The sequence below is a fragment of the Typopeltis vanoorti genome, chromosome 4 (assembly GCF_054136105.1).
Source record: "Typopeltis vanoorti isolate ZY-2024b chromosome 4, IOZ_Tvanoo_1.0, whole genome shotgun sequence".
NCBI classification, from domain to species: Eukaryota; Metazoa; Arthropoda; class Arachnida; order Uropygi; family Thelyphonidae; genus Typopeltis; species Typopeltis vanoorti.
Window position 1 is genome coordinate 45824219 of NC_143552.1, and position 23181 is coordinate 45847399.

General features: G+C 36.1%; 1 protein-coding gene across 1 annotated transcript in view; it reads right to left on the reverse strand.

The window, feature by feature from the left end:
• Hr96 (Nuclear hormone receptor HR96) overlaps positions 1–23181 on the reverse strand; it is a 73487-nt gene that overhangs the window by 31148 nt on the left and 19158 nt on the right. The window contains exon 3 of the mRNA XM_090391127.1: positions 18049–18218. Within this exon, the coding sequence (XP_090247253.1) occupies positions 18049–18183 (135 nt within the window). The 5' untranslated portion in view covers positions 18184–18218. The remainder of the gene's footprint in view (positions 1–18048; positions 18219–23181) is intronic.

The window sequence follows — 23181 nt, forward strand, 5'->3', positions numbered from 1 at the left end:
TCACTGTTGACTGATTGTGTCAGCTGCCTTCTCTAATGCCATGAAAAGTCTCTCCTCTTCTTCCTTAGAACCTTCTGTGAAACCACAGGCAGAAATAGTAATCACTGTCCAGTTCCCCATTCTGATATCTGCCCACACAAATCTACTTGATATTACCTGCCATTCAAAAAGATTACCCTCAGATTTAATGTTGAATATAACTTCTTTTCCCTGATTGTTATTGCTTGAATATAACGTCTTGTATTTGCCATTTAGAAAGATCTCACTTGTTTTTGTCTTCTTTGTTTCTGTAACACCTATTGTTAATTTTGTGTTTTTCAAATTTTTCTGCTAGTTCCATTTCTTTTCTACTGATGCTTATGTTGATCGTACCAATCTTGAGATCTGCTGTTGTTGAGTTGGGATTTATTTAGCTAGCTGTTAACCCTTGTTTCCTGACAAAAACAATGGAGGCCTTGCTTAACCAGGCGACACCCACAGCATGAAATTCTACCTTGTTGTACATCATGTTATTTTGGTTTAAGTTAATAAGAACATAATTTGGCCAGCTAAATCCCAAATTGCCATTCAATGTTTGTTTGTTCCATATCCAGGAGATACAGAACTTATTAACTGGGTGCACCACGAGAAGCTGAGGAAAAAATTATCAAAAAAATTTAAATGCAGAATGTCATTTATTTTTTGAAAACCTGCTCAAAAATGGTATATAACCAACATATTTAATATAAAAATGCATAAAAATAAAGCAAAACATTTAAATGAAAAAAAAAAAAAAGAAGTTATATTTGTCAAACTTGTTCTAAAACAAAACACAATTCCATCTATGAATTCACTTACTCAATGAACAGTGCCACACCTTCAGTAAGATAGGTGAGGGGCGTTCCCTATATGAGAAAGTCAGTTTTTACTAAACAAAGTTCTTTGGTTATTTTCATCATTGTTGCTTCATCTGATTATTTCTGGAGGAAGAAAAAGCAGGAACTTTCCCTCTCTCCTGATGTCATCAGCATGCAACAGTAAATCTTTAAACCTATCTGTCCCTCAAAATGGATAGAGTCCCTGATTAGAGATCATGGTGAATTAATGCAGTCAGCATCTCCTTTGCTGCATCCCCTAGAGACAAGTATTTATGCCTGTATCTGTGTGTTAATGGAGCTAGTTTGTGTTTCAAGGGATGAAAATACGAGTTTCTGGGAGGGAAAAAACCTTCCACCAAATATGAGACTGGCTAACTCACCATTTGATTGAAAAGACCTGGAAAAGGTTCCATATGTCAGAGAAGGGACTCAAACCTGGATTTTTCCAATCAAAGGAATCATCTATACCAACTGAGCTACAAAATTTCTCACAGTTGACTATAACATATTAAATCAGCATGCAATATCTGCCACAAGTTCACTTCTCTCAGCTTACTGAATGATGCAAAGTCTCATATTCAAATCCATTAACTTTTTTAGGTTCATCAGTTTTGTTAGAAACAGATTCATCAACATCACTGTTACTGTTTTGTAAGAATATCATTAACTAGGTAAATAACCCGCAGTTCACTAATTCAAAAAATTATGTTGCATCACTAAGGCTTTTTAAGAATAAAAATTGTTCAAATGTTCCAAAATCGAAACACACATCAATTTGTATTATGAGTGCAATCTCTTTGCCAACAGGAGATATAAACATAAAATTTTCTTCTCAGAATCACTTCTGTCATATGTATCTTTTCTTGTCTATCTGCAAACCATTTCAACAGTTTCTTTTCAAAAAAAACTTTCCTAACTTAACCACTCTCATGGAGTTTTCTACATGCTTTGAAAGTTCTTACTATTGATTAATATCTTTCACAGCTGACCACGAAGAACATCCATTTGTAACATATGATGCAATCTTTTGATTGTGAGTATCATATGACAACAGACATGTGACTAAAGAAATTTATTGCACCTCTTTTTTGTGTGGTGCTATCTGCCTGATATCTTCTACATCACATGAGACCAGGTGAAAAACTGTAGACTTGCTCATCCTCTTTGACTAATTAAAATTAAAACAAATCTTTAATTAATATATAAATAAAGGCTCAAATTTCGTGGGCATTAAAAAATTATTAAGTACACACTATTGTTTAATATTTATTTAATAATGTGCATTTAATTTTTTAATATATGAGCAGACACTAATATTTTCTTATATGAGTGTCTGCTTATAGACTCATATAAGAACAGAACTGAAATACAAAAAATATAACAAAATAAAGAATATACATCATAATCATCAAATTTCTGATATGTACTCTCAGAGAGGGGTTGTACAGAATAATTATGATAGTACTACATGAAAAAAAAAAAGTAAATTACTAACTTCTGATCAATTTTCCTCCAAATTAATCTGTTATCTGTCAATATTCCAATATTATCAGATGTTATATTTCTGTCTTTTAAGGTGCTTTTTACTGTATCAATCCATCTACATCTTGGTCATCCTCTAAGTCTTTTTCCTGCCAACCTGGCAAAGAACACTTGTTTTGCTAATCTCTCCCATTCTTAAGTGACCATACCACTTGAGATTGGCTCTACAGGAATGCTAACAATGGCAAGGTCTTTCCTAATATCCTCATTTTTAATGTGATACTGCCATTGACAATCTGCTCACTCCACTAATCTTTCTCAGAATTCTAATATCAGATGTCTACAGACTTTGATCAAGTATTTTATTTCTAACCCAGCTCTCAGATCCAGTTAAAATTGGTCTGAACACTGTCTTGTCTACAGCTAATTAAGTGTTTTGATTGATTTCTTTCTTATTCCATATAAAGTTATTTCCATATAAACTTCACTAAAATTTGTGCCTAAATAGCTGAAATATTTTACTTGTACTATAGGTTCACGATTCAGGATACAGCTGATGTTTTCAATGTTTCTGCCCATTTTCATACAAAATTTATTACAACAGTTATTCAATTTAGTCAGGGAATCTTGAGTTGTGTCGGATTCATTCAGAAGTATATCATCATCTGCATAAAGGAAAGAGCTAAGATTAACGTCGCCAATTTTGATACCAGATTTAATACCACTTTCCTTCATAATGTGATCTATATAATAATGAATAACAGTGAACGTAATGTGCACCCTTGTTGCACACCTGATTTTACCTCAAACCATCTTCCTGTACAGGCAGCCCTCAGTTTACGACGGTTCAATTTACGTCGATTCACAATAACAGCGGATGACTGCACATGCTTTCTTGCTGTAATGTGGTCTGACTGAGAAACAATGCTAGCAGGCACTCTAGTGTTTGAGTATTTACCGAGCTACTACAATGTATATGTATCAAACCAAGTTTTACTGTTGAATCTACCTAATTGTTCTATTTCATTTTTTCACATATATACGTATTTAAATTGATAAAGTACGTAATTACATACCATGTCTGATAAAAGAAGTGCAGAAAAGTTAGCAGAACTTGGTGTTAAGAAGACACGGAAATCAATCGCACTTGAAAAGAAGATGGAGGTGATTGACTGTTACTACAATTATGAAAAATGCAGATAGAATAAAACAGTCTGTGCAACAATCTACAGCAGTACTAAATGCAAAACATGTAAGTCATAGCAGGGGTAATTACTCCAGACATGTAGATATTCTAGATGTCTGGAGAAACTAAATAGTGATCACTTCCTATTTCAAATCCTCTGTATACTCTTTGTGTCCTGAACCAGTGAAAAATCATTATCAATTATAACATAGTTATAGCTGTTAGATACTTTTCTTATTTTGTACATCTTCTCTCCATGTGAATTTGTGCACATTTTTAAGTTGGAACATGGTGTTAGTAATAACAAAAAATGTCCTGAACAGAAATCCAGCAGGCATTTACCATTATTAACTTTGCACTTTTATCCAAATTTTCCCCAAACATTCTTATCTTTCTGGTAATCATTTCCTACTCTACTGTTTAGATCTCCAACAAGGACCAACTTTTCCTTTTTCAACGAGCCAACTGCCTTCTCTCTAATGCCTCAAAAAATTTCTCTATTTCTTCCTTGGTAAACCTCCTATGGGACCATAGGCACAAATAAGTCTCATTGTCCAGTTTCCCATTCTGATATTTGCACACATCACTCTACTTGATATTGCCTGCCATTCAAGATTATCCTCGTATTTAGTGTTGAATACTACAGCTACTCCCTCTTTTCTCTGATTTTTACTGCCTGAATATAACATTTTGTATTTGTCGCTTAAGAGTTCACTTGTTTTTGTCTTCTTTGTTTCAGTTACATCTATTATGTCAATCTGATACTTATTCAATTCTCCTGCTAGAGTTCAACTTCTTTTCCATTGGTGCTTTGTATGTTGATAGAATCAATTTTGAACTCTGTTGATGTCGAGTTGGAATGTGTTCTGAGATTTGTTCCACTAGCTGACTTTTCACTGTTTACCTTGGTTCCTTAATGAAACAACCGGGGCTTTGTTAAACTGGGAAATGCCGCAGCTGGCATGAAATTCTGTCATGTTATACCATCATTTTACATTGTTGTTTAAGACAATAAGAATACAATTTGGTCAGTTAAATCCCAATTTGCCATTCTATCCTCGTTCGTTTAGTATCCAGGTAGATACCTAACAGCGTGCACCTTCTTGTGGTGCATGCCGTTAGGTATTGGACATTAGGTCAGAAGCCCTAGTCGGTTCTCTGCATTCTTTAAAAGGCTACGTGGAATTTTCCTTCCAGTTATACAGCTTTGATCCCCAAGTGCCCCAAAGAATATACAAAGAGATAATAACTTGCTCATAATACAACATCAAAAGTTTCTATCAACATGTTCACATTAGGGTGATTAGAAATCTCTTGCTGCCACCTTCACCTTCTGGTGAGGCAAGAAAAAACACTTTGCCCCACCACAATTTCATGTTTATAAAGTGCAAGAAAGAACAGTTGTAAACAGAATTAATTTCATAACTTGCAAATGAATTATTAATTTATATGTGTATGTCCTATAAGATGCTATGTGGAGCAAATAACATGTGATCCTATAAACTGTAGACATGTATATTTGAATTTATGATGGGCATAATTAAAAACTTATGAGAGGGAAAGGGATTTCATTGCAAAATATAAGTAACCAACCAATAATAAATAGCAATTATATACATTTCGTAACTCAGCAAATAACTATAAGGTGGGGCTAATCTAATGAACTAATAATGCTGATCAGGTGATTCATCTAGGTGTGACAAGACTGCATGTAGCTTGACAGAGCAGCAAATCATCTTGTACAATTTGATCTGCTTGTTATGTGTATTTATTTCTGTTTTATTTATATAATTTGCTTGGGGTTTTAAGAATTTTCTTTTATTCACTGTAATCAGTGTATGCTTTTTTACAGAGTAATTAATACATACATATATAAATAATTTTACATTATCATAGGAATCATCCTATGTTCATTACATTTTCTTCTTCTTTTTTTGTCAGCATCTCTTCTGTCTTCAGTATGCAAGATATTAATAATAAATATCTTGCATAAGCTAGTATTTTGTGGGAGATCAGATGCAGCCCACTTATTTTCTTAAGCACTCTGACATAATATTCCCCTCAGTATCTAACACAGCTGCATTCACCCATTCATTTGGAAAAGGGTATAGAATTTGTTGTTCCAGATCATGGACTTTCAACACTATGGACCAATCACCATGCTCTCAACACCAGTATTATCTACTCTGTTCAATACTGTTGATGATGTTTAACCATGCAGCTGTCAAAAACCTAAGGATGAACACTATTTCTGAATATTACAACTGTAAATTCAGACGAATCGCCTTGTGGCAATTTGTATTACTGACGATTTCAAGTAGAAAGCAGGTACACATTCAGATTTTTAAATTGTGTGCAAACAGGTCACGTGGTAGCACTGAACAGGATAAAAGGGAAAAGGCCGTGTTATGCACATCGAGTTTGAAGGAAGCTCTTTTCATGAAGGAATAAAGCTACAAACCTGGATGTCTTGTAATGTTTCAAAGACAACATCTAGATGATTGCAGGGAAGAATTATTGGAAAGCTTGAATTAATGGAAAGGCCGCAGAAATACTGATACTGCCAGAAAGTTTGGAATCTCACATAATGTTGTATCCAGACTCTGGACAGTATTTCAAACCAATGGAATGTGTTCCAGACGTTTGCTAAGAAGTCATCCTGACTCTACCACAGCGCACCAAGACAAATTGTTGGTTATAACAACAAAATATAGAATACCTTTGGGATGCAATAGGGAGATGCATTGAAATTGCCCTCCAGAAAACAAACGAGACCTTATCCTTGCTCTGAAGGAGGAGTGGGCCAGTGGGCCTCAAGAACTCTGGAATTACTTGGTGCTATGCATATTACAACATTGTGAGAGATGCATCAGTTCAGGGTGGCATATTCCATATTGAAATGTCTCTCCATGTAGTTTCTGTAAGCACTGTACATTAATTCCTTAACTACGTCCTTAGGAAATTTGTAACTTTTGCCAAAGACGCATTGCAATTTAATTTGTATGAAACTGATAACACATTTTTTGTGTAATACAATGTATTAGTATGCTGGCAATAAATTATGTCCACATTTGGCCGTAGTCATGAAATTTTTTTTTCATATACAGGTAAAAATGTGGAGAGCCTGTGTAGCTCAGTGGATGTGGCGTTTGCACACCACCACGCTTGGCTGCCCGAAGGAAGACTTGGTTTCGAGTCTAGTCGGCGACTAGAGGAAATTTTTCTAAGCCTTTTTTCGACCGGTTCCCGAGTTAGTCGATCTCTGGCACGGGCAAGCAGGTTTTTCCTCCCGGAAACTCGGGTTTTTCGTCCTGTAAACTCAAGAAAATCGACCTCAGAACCCACATTATTTCAGACATTAAAATATATTGTGTTAGGGTTAGGGACCACGAGATGGCGGCACATTTGAGCCGTCTCTCTTCACTGCGTACCGCTTAATTAGTAATAGCATTGGGCCATCTATCGCTGATTGGTACCAGTGGAGATTGAACTGCCCACTCAGTCTCCAAAAGTTAGATAGGGCTAAATGGCCTCGCCTACTCCCGTATACGGGAATAAAAAGGCGTTAGCTGATTTTTTTTTTTTTTAGGTAAAAATGTTGTTCATCCTTAACTTTTGGACACCGGTGTATAATGTCCTACTACTAAACTCTTTGAACTTAAGGTTGATTTCTACATCAGACAACCAAGATTTTCAAATAACCCTTCTGAGCACCTTTAGTCTCTTAGTACTTGCTTCCTGTGTGTGTTGGTTTCTTGCCTAAGGTAGCATTTGCATATTTTCATCAGCTGACAATGATGCCTACAGTTGATTTTGGAGAATGCAATTACTTACCGATGTCTTAAATGGATAGATCACTGATATAGCATCTTATAACAAAGCCTTTCTAAAGTCTCGAAGCAATCCAAAAGTTCTTTTCCATGTGCCAATGACAGTAAATGTACAATCAATTTAAAATCAATGCTACGAAACTTAAAATGAATGCTATAAAAGAATACACCTATAGACCATTAGCATTAGTAAACCATGGGTAAGTTAAAGGTTAGATATTCCTTGCTCTAGAGAAATGGAAATTTTTCAAGCCATGTCATGTCTCTGATAAGTGAGATGGTGTCCCCACACTGGTTGGCAATTATCATCAACAACCTAAAAGGCCATATGCAATAACAGAAAATATGCATATTAATGTGTTTCATTCTAAAATGGGACATGTCCCAATACTTATGTCAATGTAATATATAATGGATCCATATTGATTATGAAAGAAACTCATCTATGTAAACTCAAGGTGAGTGTCTGATTTTTGATTATTAGCTGTAAGAGTAGGGTCTTGAACCATTGTAATAATAGAATCTTGAACCATAATTTACAATTATAAATCTTTTAACAACTGTTTCTCTATGTTAGTTTTCATTTCAGTTTTGGTTTCACATATCTAATCTGGCACTTGCAATGTACCCGATAAGAAACTGATATCTGTTTAATGAAATAATACAAATTATTTGAGATGAATTGTACTTTACTAGATTCAGTTGTAATAATTTCAATGGTTCTATATTATAATTCACAATTGTTAAGTGTACTGTGATATCTGTCATTCATCGTAAAGACATTCTCCTTTTGTTAACAGTGACAATTTTAATACTGTCTATCCAGTTTATTCTAGGTCTGCCTCTTTTTCGAGTTCCTGGAATAAATATGACCAAGTCACATAAGTTGTTTCCTTCAAATCTTAGTTATGATGTTATCTCTTGGACCAATGAAAGAACTGATTCTTTGTCTTACTTCAAAATTTGTGATGTGATCAGTGGATGATATCCTTAGGAATGGTCTATAGCATCTCATTTCAAATGCCAGCAACCTCTTTTCATCTTCTTTTAGGAGATCCAAGTTTCACTTCCGTATAGCAGTACTAGTATATCAACAAGGCATAATCTGTTGGTAAATGTAAAATTGTAATATTTCCATAATGGTTTTAGTTTTTGGAGTGCTGTGCTTTTGCAATTTTTGTTCTAATATCCAGTCTTGATCTGCCATCTTTATTAAAGATACCGCCTAGGTATTTAAACTGATCAACTTATATGGGTGTATCCTCGAGTAAGATTTGCTCAGTTTCTGCTACAGCACTTATTTCTTGATCAGAAGTACAGATTTTTGTTTTTGATTTTTGGGTACTCATGGTTAAGCCATATTTTTTAATAGTATAAGCTAATTTTGTGATGATTTCCTGAAGATCTGATTTGTTTTCTGCTAGAAGATCAATATTGTCAGCAAACTTTAGATGGTTTATTCTTCTTCTTCCTGGCATCACTCCAATATCACAGTTCTCCAGGGCTTCATTTACACTCCTGTTTCACTCCATGCTCCACTGGAAGGGATTGCTATAATTTCCCTTGATTTTAGCCATAATTTCAGAAGATGAGTACATGGATTCAATCAGTTGTACTATTTTGCTATCTATTCCATAATGTTGCAAAATTTTCCAAAGAGCATCATGCCAAATAGAATCAAAGGCTTTCTGTAGGTCAATGACATTATGCTACATTCTTTATTATGTTCTACATATTTTTCTCCAGTGATCTGGAGCATAAATATATGGTCTATTGTACTCTTGTTTTTCCTAAATCCAGCCCAGAAATCTAAAAATTGAATTCTGTTTTTGCTTCAATATGTGAGAGTAAGATGTTCAAAAATATTTTGCTTGGGTGGCTGATAAGGCTAACTTTATTGTTAGCCTAAATTTATTGCACTTTTTGATTCTTTATTTTTTTTGGAATGGAAATAAGGTTAACAGTGTGCCAGTCTTTTGGCCAGATCTCAGTATTCCACACATGCCTGCAAATTTTGTGAAGTGTACTAACAATAGGTTCTTTCTCCTTCTTTAAGTAGTTCAGCTGAAATATTATCAAATCCTGTTGTTTTTCCTGATTTTTATCTTAGGATGGCTCTTTCTACTTCTTTAAGTATGAGATAATCACTGTTCTTTGATATCTCTGTTATCACTCCAAATTCTGCTGGTCCAAGTTATCATTACACTTGAATAGTTTACTTGAATAATCATATCATCTTTTCAATAAGTTTTCATGATCAGTAATATCTGTTCCATCTACATTCTCAATTATCCAGTTCTTATGAACAAAAGGTTTTGTTGTTTTCTTAATTATTTGGTGTGCTGTTGTATGGTAATTCTTATGAAGATTATCCTCAATTTCTCTGCATTCTTTGGAAAATGTTTTTTTTTTTTTTGCAAACTTTACCTCTTTTTTATTCTGTCTGTTTAGGTAATTATACTTTGTTCCCAATGTGAGTTTCTTACTATTTCTTGGGCAATCCACAGTTTATTAATACTGCATTTTCTTCCCAGTATATGTTCAGTTGCTTTAATGACCATCTTAGAAAACTGTTATTAAGAGCTATAAGGATTAAGAGAGTCAGCAGGGATTTCATAAAAAGGAGAAGCAAGATTTATTGTAAATAATTCTTTAGTGGTGTTTGATTTGAATTGTGTATGGTTAAAATTTTGCCTGTTTATTTTTCCTCATGGTTATTTCAAATTTCAATATAAATGTTGCTATGACTAAATTATGGTCACTTCTAATGTCAAAACCAATTAGATTCCAAGTTCTTCCATCTGCGGGAGATCCAGATGAATTTTCATTACCTTTTACGTGTGGAAAAGTGGGCTAATTATGGTGAGATCATTCTGCAGAGCATATTCTATTTATTTCATACCCCTGTCAATTCGTCTCTCCAATAAATGAGGAAAAATCCTTCCTATATCTATTCCGATTTTTGTATTCCAATCCCCTTGTATTATTAGAAATTCTTTCTTAGGTGTTTCACGGATCAGATTATTGATTTGGTCATAAAAGTGATCCACTTCTTGATTATCATATGAGGATATTGGTGTACTTTTTTCTAATTTATTTTATATGTTGCCTCATACATGAAAGGTCACAAGACCTATAACAATACAGTGCCATGTGTGGGCAAGTGATTGAGGGAAAAATGTAGCCTGTTGATATGTTTTTTTAAAGAGTGGGAAGTTGCACTCAGTGGGAAAAATGGTAAAGGGGAGATTGTTCCAAAGAATACAGGTAGATGGAATGAAGGAAGATGATGAGAAGTTAGTTGCCCACACATGGCACTGTATTGTTATAGGTCTTGTGACCTTTCATGTATGAGGCAACATATAAAATAAATTAGAAAAAAGTACACCAATATCCTCATATGATAATCAAGAAGTGGATCACTTTTATGACCAAATCAATACATGACCACAAAAGTATCTATAGAAAAGGTATAATACTGAAACAGAGTGTCTATGATAAAGTGCCTGAAGGGTGTCTGTGGGGGAAGGATTGTCTATTAATCAGACTGGCCTCTTCTGAATATCATTAAGAATTCTTAGAGGGCTTGGGTGCTCCACTTAAATGTGGGAACAGCACTCTAGAAGTGGATGGATCTGAGACTTATAGTGTGTTAGGTATTGAGAGGAAGAGAAGTAATGGTTAGAATGGAAAACATGAAGCTTTTTTAGAGGCTAAGGAGGCTATGTGAGTAATATGTTTGGGCCAGGATAAACTGAACATTACAGTCAACTGAACAAGAGAAAGTTGATCTTGAAAGGAAACTGAAACATATTACCCACAAGAAAAGATATTTCTTGTGGGTAATATGGCAGGCTTGAGTTTTTCCGGAGCACAACCAGAGGAATACCATCTGAAGTGCCTTATTAGCATCAAGATTAATGAGGGTTTTTCTGATGTTCTTTTGGCAAAAGTTCAGAGGAGACATGCAGTGGGCAGTTTGTGGAAGTATAGAAGGTGATTTGCTTTGGTCATCCAGGTTGGAGTTGGAAGAAAAAAACTGATGCCAAGAGGTCTGTCTTTTCCTTGGGTGAGGTTACCATAGTGCCATCAGTATTATTACAGGCAACTCCAAGGTGTCCTTAGACTCATCGAGGGAGGCCCTAACATCATGTCAAGAACAACTATTCAACATTCACACAGTATCTATCATACTTCGCCTTGAACTCATACACAGTCATGGCACCCGCAACAGACTCTGGCAGCTTATTCCACTCATTTACCACTCTCCAAGTAAAAAATCTAGCTCTAACACCCTTGCTAACCACACTCTTGCCCAGTTTCCATGGATGGTCCCTAGTCCTCCCACCACCAGTCCTGTTCTCAAAAAATATCTTCTGAATTAATCTTATAGAAACCCTTCAGTATTTTGAATGTCTCAATCATATCACCCCTCTTCTGCCTATCAACCAATTTCTGCAACCCACAAATCTTCAACCTGTTCTCATAAGGTTCATTCCATAGACCTGCTATCATCTTGGTCACTCGTCTCTGGATCCTCTCCATCAAGAAGAAACCCTGGCGCCCAAATCTGGGCACAATAGTATAGATGGGGTCTTATCAAGGCTCGATACAGAGGAACATACTTTGTCTCTCCTCGTCAAAGTATTCTTCAGTAATCAAGTGATTTGATGAGCTGATTTAGTCACTTTTGCAATGTGCCCTCTAAACTTCAACTCCCTATCCACCAACACTCCCAAATCTCCTGGAGTACAATTCCACCAATGTGGTATAATGCTGCTAATCTTTTCACCCTCAAAATTTTCACCTTACATTTTGCCACATTAAGTTGACATCCATTCTCTTTAGCCCAGTCCTCCAAACTATCCAAATCATCCTGCAAAATTTTGACATCCTGTGCATTCACTATTGTTCTACCCAACTTTGCATCATCAGCAAACAAATGAACACTTCCTCTCAGATCCTTTCCTATATCATTAATGAACAAATTAAACAGTAGTGATCCAAGAACAGAACCTTGCGGCACACCACTAGTCACAGGCCGTCTTTTGGACTCTACTCCTGAATAAATTACTCTCTGATATCTCTCCATCAACCACCCTCCTATCCATCTCACCAATCCTCTATCCATCCCCATATGCTGCAGTTTACTGATCAGAATTCTGTGTGGTATCCTGTCAAAGGCCTTAGCAAGGTCCAGCAGAATCACTGTAAGCCCATTACCCTTATCCAGTTCAACCGTCACTGTGTTATAAAACATGAGCAAGTTACTGAGGCATGATCTACCCTTCACAAAACCATGCTGTCCCCCATACAGTATCCTATTTTCATCTATCCATTCCTGTATTTTCCTCTTGACTACTTTCTCCAGAGCTTTGACAACGACTCCTGATATGCTGATCGGTCAGTAATTTACAACAGCTGTCTTGGAACCTCCTTTATGCAAGAGAGGTGGCAACATGGAAGGGCAGAAGTTATGCCCAACAGCATCAAGCAAGGGACTAGGAGGCTTGCCTGCCAGTTGAGCAGGAAGCAAGTTTATTGCATTTCATCCTTACAAAGTGCTTTGGAATTGTTGATAAATTTTTTTACATGTTTCTAGCTGTTGTGTAAGCTGAATGAGAAGTCAAATTTTTTAATTTAAGTCATTGAAAATAAGCTGCATTTTTATCATAGATGCACTTTTTTTTTGAGAACTAGGACTTCGATATAAATTGGAGGTTTGCAGTGGAGTGGGGAATGAAGGAATTATTCTGTGTGAGAATTATTTTGGTTACTAGTTCAGTGTAGCTGTTTGGATCATGAGAGCGAAAGCAGTAATCTGACTATGGAAAAGAAACAAAAATTACAGAGGTCATCCCAGTTCGCGCAATTACAGTGCCATAGGGTACAAGACTGAGATTGGTTGGGCGAAGGATAAACTGTAGAGAAGGAGAAAGATTGTGGTCAGAGTTGCCATGGGAAGAGCAGACATTCACAATACATTGGGAGGAAGAATTGGACATACTATTATCAACATATTTGGATATATTATATACTTGTATAATAAATATATTTAGTGGTTTATCCTTTAATCTTACTACTGCAAGATACTTAGACCCCAAGTGAGGATCAAAATATGATTCACTCAGATTTCACCATCACTGAACTCAATGCTGCCATAAACCTATTAAAACCTAGAAAATTTGCACGCCTTGATGATATCTGTTATGAACAAATTAAACATTTTGGACCCAGAACTAAAGAGTGGTTATTAAACCGATACAACACTTGCCTCAAAACCCTAAGGATACCAACTATCTGGAGGCATGATAAAGTGGTGGCCTTTCTGAAACCAGGGAAACTCCAACTGAAGCAAAAAATTACAGACCTCTATCACTACTCAGCAACCTCTTCAAACTCTATGAATCACTGATTTTGAATAGGCTACAACCCCTAATGAACCCAATCTTAATGCTGAGCAGGCTGGTTTTAGACCAGGCAAATCCTGTACGTCACAAATTCTCGACCTCACTCAATATATAGAAAATGGTTATGAGCAAAAGCTAACCACAGCAGCAGTCTTTGTAGACCTAACTGCAGCATATGATACCATAAACCATCTCACACTCAAAAATAAAATATACAGAATAACTAGAGACTATCGCCTTGTTCTCCTGATCCAATCACTCTTGGAAAACAAGCTTTTTTTATGTGGACCTGGGGGGGAAGAGCTGCTGGCATCCCCCCAAAAATGGCCTCCCCCAGGGAAGTGTGTTATCACCATTACTCTTCAACATTTACATCAATTATCTCCCCATCTTTCCAGGTACTAGAAATTTTATCTATGCTGATGACCTTGCCATAGCTACTCAATCAAAAAATTTCAAGTCCATTGAAACTACTCTATCACTTACCTTAAATAGTCTAACTGCATATTATTGCAGCAGTCAATTAAAACCAAACTCATTGAAAACCCAGACTGACCTTTTCCACCTTAACAATAAGGAAGCCAACAGGAAGCTACAGATTTCTTGGGAAGACTCTAATTTAGAACCTTCCTGGAACCCAATTTACCTCAGTGTGACTCTCAATCGCACACTTTCATATAAAACACACATAAAAAAAACAAAGGCAAAAGTGAATGCAAGAAACAACATACTAAGAAAGCTTACCTCCTCCAAATGGGGTGCAGATCCTAGCACACTATGATCTTCTTCCTTGGCCCTTTGTTATTCTTCTGCTGAATATGCCTGCCTGGTATGGTCCAGATCATGCCATGCTGAAAAACTTGACCCAGCATTGAATGAAAGCTACCGCTTAATTACAGGATGCTTGAAACCAACAACACTAAAAGACCTGTATACTTTGACTGTTATTGCACTCCCTTTTTTGGAAGATCTGCATTCTCAGCTGACAAATGAATGATGAATACCACCCACTATTTGGCCAGACCACAGTGCCCCAAAGACTAAGATCCCGACATAGCTTCCTAGCAACTGTTGAACCACTTAAAACTCCTCCAGAGACAAGATTTCAACAATGGCTTGCATTATACCCTGAGAATAATACTGGTATTTCCAACAGCCGAACATCTTCCATGTGGTGCCCACTTGGACTGGAATACTTGGAAAAGCCTCAACAGACTTCAAATGACAGGATGCTGCAAACAAAACCTCATCAAATGGGGGCTACCTCACTGGACTAGATAATTGTGAGTGTGGAACAACTCGGTCCATGGATCACCTTCCTTCTTGTCCCTTTCTTCAATCACATTACACAAAAGAGGATCTGATATCCTGCACAGAGAGAGCAGTTGATTGCGCAAAATACTGGAGGAACATCTGACCATATTTATTGTATATAACTTATGTATAGTTTCTTTTTTTTTTTCATATTTACTTATTATTCCCTGTATAATATTTCATTATCAAATTTAAGCTGTTCTCATTTGTTATATATCCTAATTTGTTGTAAATAATGTTGTACCACTTGTGTTTGGACACGAAATAAATAACTACTGCAAGTCTACTATTCACAAGTTTAACATTCATGACACAGTGCTTAATATTCTTTTGGATCAAGAAAGTAACTCCTTCTGGAGTACCTGAGTGAAGAAAGAGATTTTCTTCCTCTGTTGTTAATTCTCCAGATTCTGGCCATCTTATCTCACATATACCAATTGATATATATATACAAGGGCTGTTCGATAAGTCCATGCAAAGTCTAAGAGATGGTGTCACCAGTATGCATTGAGGTTATTTTTAGTTGCTGGTAACTGTTGGAGGATCACACACTAAGTTTCAGTCAGATAGATCTATTAATCTGTGTTTGGAGTTCATTTGAATCGATCAAGTACCATGATTTGTGAAAAATGGATGAGAAAGAATTTCATGTAGCAATTAAACATTACTTTTTGAAAGGCAAAACAGCTCAGAAAACCAGAGCTAAGCTTGATAAACATTATGGTAAGTCTGCGCCTTCAATTACAATGGTTTATAAGTAGTTTAGTAACTTTCAAAGTTACTAAACCACTAAGCCATATGAGCACAAGTGATGCTGAACGTTCTGGATGCCCTGTTCAGGTCACTACTACAGAAATAATTGAAAAAATCCATGATATGGTGATGGATGATAGAAGAGTGAAGGTGTGTGAAATTGCTAAGGCTGTGGGCATCTCAAATGACCACATATATAATATTTTACATGAACATTTACATGTGAGAAAACTATCTGCAAGATGTTGAAAGTTTATTTTTCACTTGGTTAGAGTATAATAAATTTAGTTTTATTATCTGCAAGATGGGTGCTGCGTCTGCTCACAGTGAATCAAAAACGTCAACATGTGAACTGTTGCAAGGACAGCTTGAAGCTGTTTCAACGGAATCCAAAGGAATTTTTGCGTCATTTCATAACAGTGGACGAAACATGCATTCATCACTACCACCCTGAGCCAAAGGAACAATCAAAACAATGGGCTGCAAGCGGGGAATCTGCACCAAAGATTCCAAAACCTTTCCTGCTGTTCTTTCAGCAGGAAAGGTTTTGGCCACTGTCTTCTGGGATGCTCGTGGCATAATCTTCATAGACTTCTTGGAAAAGGGCAAAACAATTACCAGAGTGTATTATGCGTCTTTGCTGGATCATTTAAATAATGAAATAAAGGAAAAACGACCACACTTGGTGAAAAAGAAGATTCTTTTTCACTGCGACAATGCACCCACTCTCTCGTCTGCAATTGTGACTGCAGAATTGTTTGATTTACGCTACAAAGTCCTTTTGCATATCCCCCCCCGACTCTCCAGGTTTGGCTCCCTCGGACTACTATCTGTTTTGAAACATGAAAAAATGGCTAGGAAGAAAGAGATTTTCATCAAACGATGAGGTGATTGCCGAAACAACTGCCTATTTTGAAGAGTTGGACAAATCATACTATATGAACAGGATCAAAAAACTCTAGCATCGTTGGACTAAATGTATAGACCTCAAAGGAGACTGTCGAAAAATAAGAAATGTTTGACCCAAAAAAAATTATGTTTTCTTCATTTTTGCACGGACTTATTGAACAACCCTCGTGTGTACACACACACACACACACACACACAAGGGTGTGCTAAAAAGTTATGATAATTACCTTGAAGGAATTGATGTAGAACCGTGTAACTTACACATTATTCTATATATTCCCCATGAGGTGTTATATACACCTGTTACAATGCTGCTGTATCATTTGCAATATAAAGGACTGCTGTAACAGTTTCACCTTTTATGAGGTACTTGAACCTTCCTGCTGACATTACAGTTCAGAACTTCTTTGGCTGTGGAAAACGTTTGTGACTCCACCCCACTGACTGTTGTTTGGTCTGTGGGTCATAGTGATGAAGCTATGTTGCATCAACAGTCACAATGCAAACCAAAAAAATTTGCACCTGATTTCTCTAAATGATCCAAAATTCCTTGAGATGGCAGCACATGTTCTCTCTTTTGGTTGGCATTCAAAAATTTGGGGACCCACTTCACTGAGAGCTTCTGCATGTCCAGACGTTGGTGGATAAAGAACCAACTCGTTCCCTTGATATCCCCAGAGTCTTTGTAATATTTTTGGGTGGTATTCATTTATTATCAAGGATCATGGCATGCACTGCATTGATGTTTTCATGTGTGATCACTGTGGAAGGTTTTCCTGACCTGTGGGCATCTGTTGTCTCAGGATATCCAGTTTTAAACTTGATCACCCATCTGGCAACTGTCAAATATGCTGGAGCACAGTTCCCTGAAGTCTCACACAAAGTTTGGTGAATCTCAGTTGTGGACTTTTTTTTGGTGCACAAAAAACTTGATGACGACCTGCACCTCTGTGTCTTCAAATTTGTTCAAACCTCTGACATGTCTTTTAGGATATACAAGAAGACATGTCAGAGGTTTGAACAAATGGATGAAACATGGGGGTTAACAGGTTTTAAGATATGTTCTTTCTTGTAGTTATATTAGTTGCTTTAATATCATTTTTGTTGTAGGTGTTTATCAGAACTTTTCAGCCACCCCTGTGTGTGTGTGTGTGTGTGTGTGTGTGTGTGTGTGTGTGTGTGTGTGTGTGTGTGTGTGTGTGTGTGTGTGTGTGTGTGTGTGTGTAAACAAATTTTCACAATTATGCAGTAATTATCATAAATGGGTTGGGAATTGAAATGCAAATTGAAAAATTTTTATATCATACCTTTGTTTTTAATGCATTTCTTCTGAAAAAAGCCTTGCAGGATTCACAAGTAACAGCATTAAAATTATATCCTAAAGCTTTATCTCCACAAACCCTACAGATTTTGTCTTCTCCTTTCTTTCCATCCTCAGCCATAACGATTATTTTTAATATCTAGTCAGCTGTTCCAGCTGGAAAGGGGGGAAAAATTAAGAAATGTAAGACTGGTAACAGATAGAGAAGCAATTATCCTGAAAATTTGTATGCTATAAGAAAGAAAGGAATGGATTTTTCAATCTAGAATTATGGAGCAGTTCTATGTTGACTGCAAGGATGATGAAAGTAACAACACTGAAATCATATATTTTCTATATACAAGTAGAAAAAAAAAAAAAAAAAGAATCCGTGACATTTCATGCAAAACTTATAGAAATATTAAATCTGAACAATATCAAACTGCATTGTGTGTGTGGTTTGATCTTGTTCTGATTTCATTTTTGAGATCTGACCTATAAAAATGAAAGGTCACAGGACTTTCAGCAATGTCGAGTATAGGTAAAAGGGTAAGAAGAAATTTGTTGATATGTTTTTTGAATAGCTGGGTTATAGTTTTTGAATTACTGGGGTTGCTTAAGGATCAAAGCCAAATAACTGGGAGGGGACTACCACATTGGCTTTTGGGAATGCGAAGAATCAACTAGGGCTTCTGACCTAATGTCTAATCTTCACCTTCAATGTAAAATGCCCATTAGCAGGAATTTATGGTACTGAATGAACAAGGATGGGCTGGCAATTTAGGACTCAGCCAACCAAATTGTACTCTCTATTAGCTTAAACTACAAATGCATATGATGAGATTTCATGCAGGGTGGGGGCATCGCTGGGTTAAAGGTACCCATTATTTTTGTCAGGGAACCGGGAAGAGCAATGAAAAGTCAGCTACTGGAACAAGCTTCAACTCATCATCTAGAAGAAGAATAAACCCAACATCAGAAGCACTGAAGACAGGAATCAAATGTATAAGGAGTATTGATGGAAAGAAAATCAAACTTGCAGAAGAATTGGAAAAGTGCCACGTGGACATAACTGGCATTACTGAGACAAAGAAGACAAAAACAGGTGAGATCTTACTGAATAATAAGTATAGTATGTTATCTTCAGGCAATAACGATCAAGGAAAGGAAGGAGTAGCAATAGAATTCAACACCAAACATGAAGATCAACTTCTTGATTGGAAGGCAGTTTCAAGTAGAGTTATGTGAGCAAACTTCAAAATGGGAAATGGACAATGAAACTTATTTGTACCTATGGTTCCACAGAAGGCTCTTCTAAAGAAGTGGAGGAATTCTTTTAGCCATTAGAGAACAGGCAGCTGATACAAAGAAAATGGAAAAAGCGGTCCTTGTTGGAGATCATATAGGAACATTTTGGGAAAATCAGGAGAAAAGTGCAAAGCATAATAATGGTAAGTATTTACTGAACTTCTGCTCAGGACACTGACTAGTCATTACTGACACCCTGTTTCAACATAAAGATGTGCACAAGTTCACACGAAGAGAAGACACAAGAAATAAGAAAATACTCATTGACTACGTCATTGTTGATAGTGATATCATCATGCTGGTTCAGGATACAAGTGTAAAGAGGATTCAAAATTGGAAGTGACCATTACTTAGTACTAAGCAGGATAAAAATGGATATCACATTGAAAAGCACAGAATGTAAGAAAGTTTTAAAAAGAATTAAAGTTTAGCAGCTTTTATAGGTGAATTGTAGACTCAACTATACAAACATTATTGAAGATAAAATGAAAGAAATTGAAAAACAAAAACGAAAACTTTGGAGTCTCAGTGACAATGAACAAGACTTTTATTGATTCAATTAAAGTTAAAGAAAAATAAGTCAAGAAGTTAAAGTATAAGGCCTGGAAAAGAAGAAACCATATCAAAAGTTCCTGACAAATAAGTCAGCAGATGCCCAAAAAGAATAACAGAGAAAATGTAAGAGAGCTGAGCAATGTGTAAACGTAGTAAACAAAAGTCAAGGGAAAACTTTGGTAAGAGTATGGAAAATAAATATCAGGAAGGTGGCAAAATGTTCTAGAGCAGTGTTTCTCAACCTGTGGTCTGCGAAGATGGGACAGATGGTCCACAGGCAGACTTAAATTAATTAAATAAATATATATTTTTTAATTATCCAAACAAATTAAAATTGAATAAGTAAAAAATTATTGAAATCAAATGGAGACTTAAAAGAAAAACAGCAAATAGCATCAGAATGTTCAAAGGCGGAAGCAATAAAACTATATTGTTGTTCACTTCGCCTCTCTTTTATTACTCGTCTTTCTGGCACTACAATAATTTGTAGCGGCAGAATGACGAATAATAAGAGGGGGCGAAGTGAACAACAATATAGTTTTATTGCTTCCGCCTTCCCTTGCTGTTTTGTCAGATTTGAAGTGAACATGTGTTATCCACATTTCAACCAATTTCTTGTTTGTTTATTGATTTTTATTGCTGAAGGTTTTCCTCCTTCAACCAAGGCTCAATATAACTTCAAAAGTGCTAAATGATACTTGGACAAAGTGTCGTGAGTTAACCCCAGTATTTATATATGTATATATTTTTCGGAAACGTTTTTTTAATAATGGAAAAGTGGCTTAGAACTAGGACTTTGAAAAGAAGAGCAAATGAAACTGGTGATGCTAACCCTAATTGTGATACATGTGTTGTAACGGTGAGTAAATCTGACACAATTAAAGTAGAAGAAAGAAGCAGTTCAAAGAAAAAATACAGAAGGAAATATAACAGTTCATATTTGGAATTCGGGTTTACTTGGTGTGGAAATGAAAGCGAACAGAAATCTCAATGTGTTTTGTGTTATGAAGTGTTGTTGAACCAGTGCATGAAACCTGTGAAACTCCAACATTTAGAAACTAAACACTGTGATGTGGAAAAAAAAAAAAAAAAAAAGGAAAAAAACAAAGCCAATTTCAGCGACGCTTACTGACATTAATTCATGGGAAAGATGTAGTTTCAGCCATGAGTTCAATTAATAGCAAGGAACTGCAAGCATCTGTCTCTTAAGTTTGCACATAGCGAAAACAGGGAAACCTCATTCTATCGGGGAAAATTTACTACTTCCAGCTATAAAAGATGTGGTAAAAACTATGTTTGGCAACAAGATACTAGAAGATATTGATATTGATTGTTTTGTAGAACTTTGTCATCCTAAACAACTGGAGAAGAAATATTTCACACTCTCAATAATTACATAATACACAAAGGGATCTAGTGGGAAAAATGCATGGGCTTCTGTTCGGATGGAGCTCGCGCCCTTACAGGCAGGCATAGTTGGGGGGGGGGGTTGTTTCTATGGTCAAGGAAGCTTCGGATATGAATTGGGTATATTGTTTCATACATAGGGAAAGATTGGCCTCCAAAGGAATGCCACCAGAATTTAAAACTGTGCTATACAACGCTGTAAAGCTAGTTAATTTTATTAAGGCTCGACTACCATATAACAGGTTATTTTCAGTATTCTGTGATGAAATGGACAGCGAATATATATATATACAACTTTTGCTTCATTCTGAAATTCGCTGGATTTCCAGAGGCAAAGTACTAATAAGTTTATTTCAATTAAGGCACGAAGTTTTATTGTTTGTAAATGAATGTAATTCTAATTTTGCATCACTCCTTGTTGACAAAACATGGTTATCAACATTATCCTAACCTATCTTTCAGACATTTTTTTCGAAATTAAATGAACTAAATCTCTCCCTTCAGGGAAATTCTTTAACTGTTTTTGATGCCTACGACAAAATAAAGGCATTCGAAAAAAGAAAAAAAAAATGGTGTTGTGCGTTAGTTATGTAAAAGACAGATAATTGGCACCTTTTCCAACATTGGAATCCTTTTCAGTGGAAAATGATCCTTTTGTTGATTCCGAGTTTCTGGAAAGGGTTTGTGCCCACCTCAAAACTCTGAAACAGAATTTTGAAACATATTTTCCGAATAACTTTTATAAGAAATTTCTGTGGGTTCGAGATCTATTTCAGGCTTATAGTCACGAGAAACCTTTTGTTATCGAAAAAAGAACAGTTAATTGAGCTTTCAAATAACAGTGGGCTTAAAATGCAATTCCGTGATCTTGGTTTGGCTCGATTCTGGATCTCGCCTTCAGTGAGAAGTGAATTTCCCTAATTATCTGAAGGAGCACTGAAAATCGTCATGCAATTTTTTACAACCTATCTTTGTGAGAAAGGATTTTCATCACTCCTTCAAATAAAAACAAAATACAGAAATCGTCTTAGTGTGTGTGCCGATCTTCGACTGAAGTTGACTAATATTGAGCAAGATATCCAGCAACTCTGCAAAGGCCGAGAAGCTCAAACCCTCTCATTAAAAGTAAGTAGTAACATAATTATATCATATTATTTATTTGGACTAGAGTTTCTGATTATCCTCATTACTGGTTTTGGAATTAATCCATTTCCAAAATTGGACAAATCGGGGATGAAATGAAAGTTATGCAAAGTGACATCATGGTGTACTAAAAAATTTCAAGAGGAATGCAAAGAGGATTACATATAAAGCTTGAGGTAGAAAATGCAGTTGGAGCAGATGATATTCTTTAATTGTGTGGTGGTTTTATTTGAATCCGTCGCATGCAGAGAACATGCGATGGATGCATCTTTATAGTCATGGATTGTACAGAAACATGCATCACAACGTAACGAATACAAGCAGCATACAGGCCAGATTTAAATAAAACCACCACATGATTAATGAATCTGCCAGATTTATGATGACCACTGTTGTGCCTCTGGATAAAACAGGATGAATATAATTAAAACCACCATCATAAGACGATTAGTACAAATTACATGTGTACGGTCGCTGGTGGGAAAATGCGCCAGACCACGTGGATGGCACTTTGCAATTGACATCGTGGGTTGGACTGTTTACAGATATCGGGAATGACCTCACATAACAGGATGTCTTCAATTTTTTTGCTGGTCATGGAAAACTTCTCAGGGAAATAAGGTGATTCGTATCGACTGGAATTGTGTGTGGAGGGGCATTAATCGCTCTGGGATGTTCTGAGTGAAATTTTTGGGTATATGCAGGAGATGGTTTGGACAGGACAAGG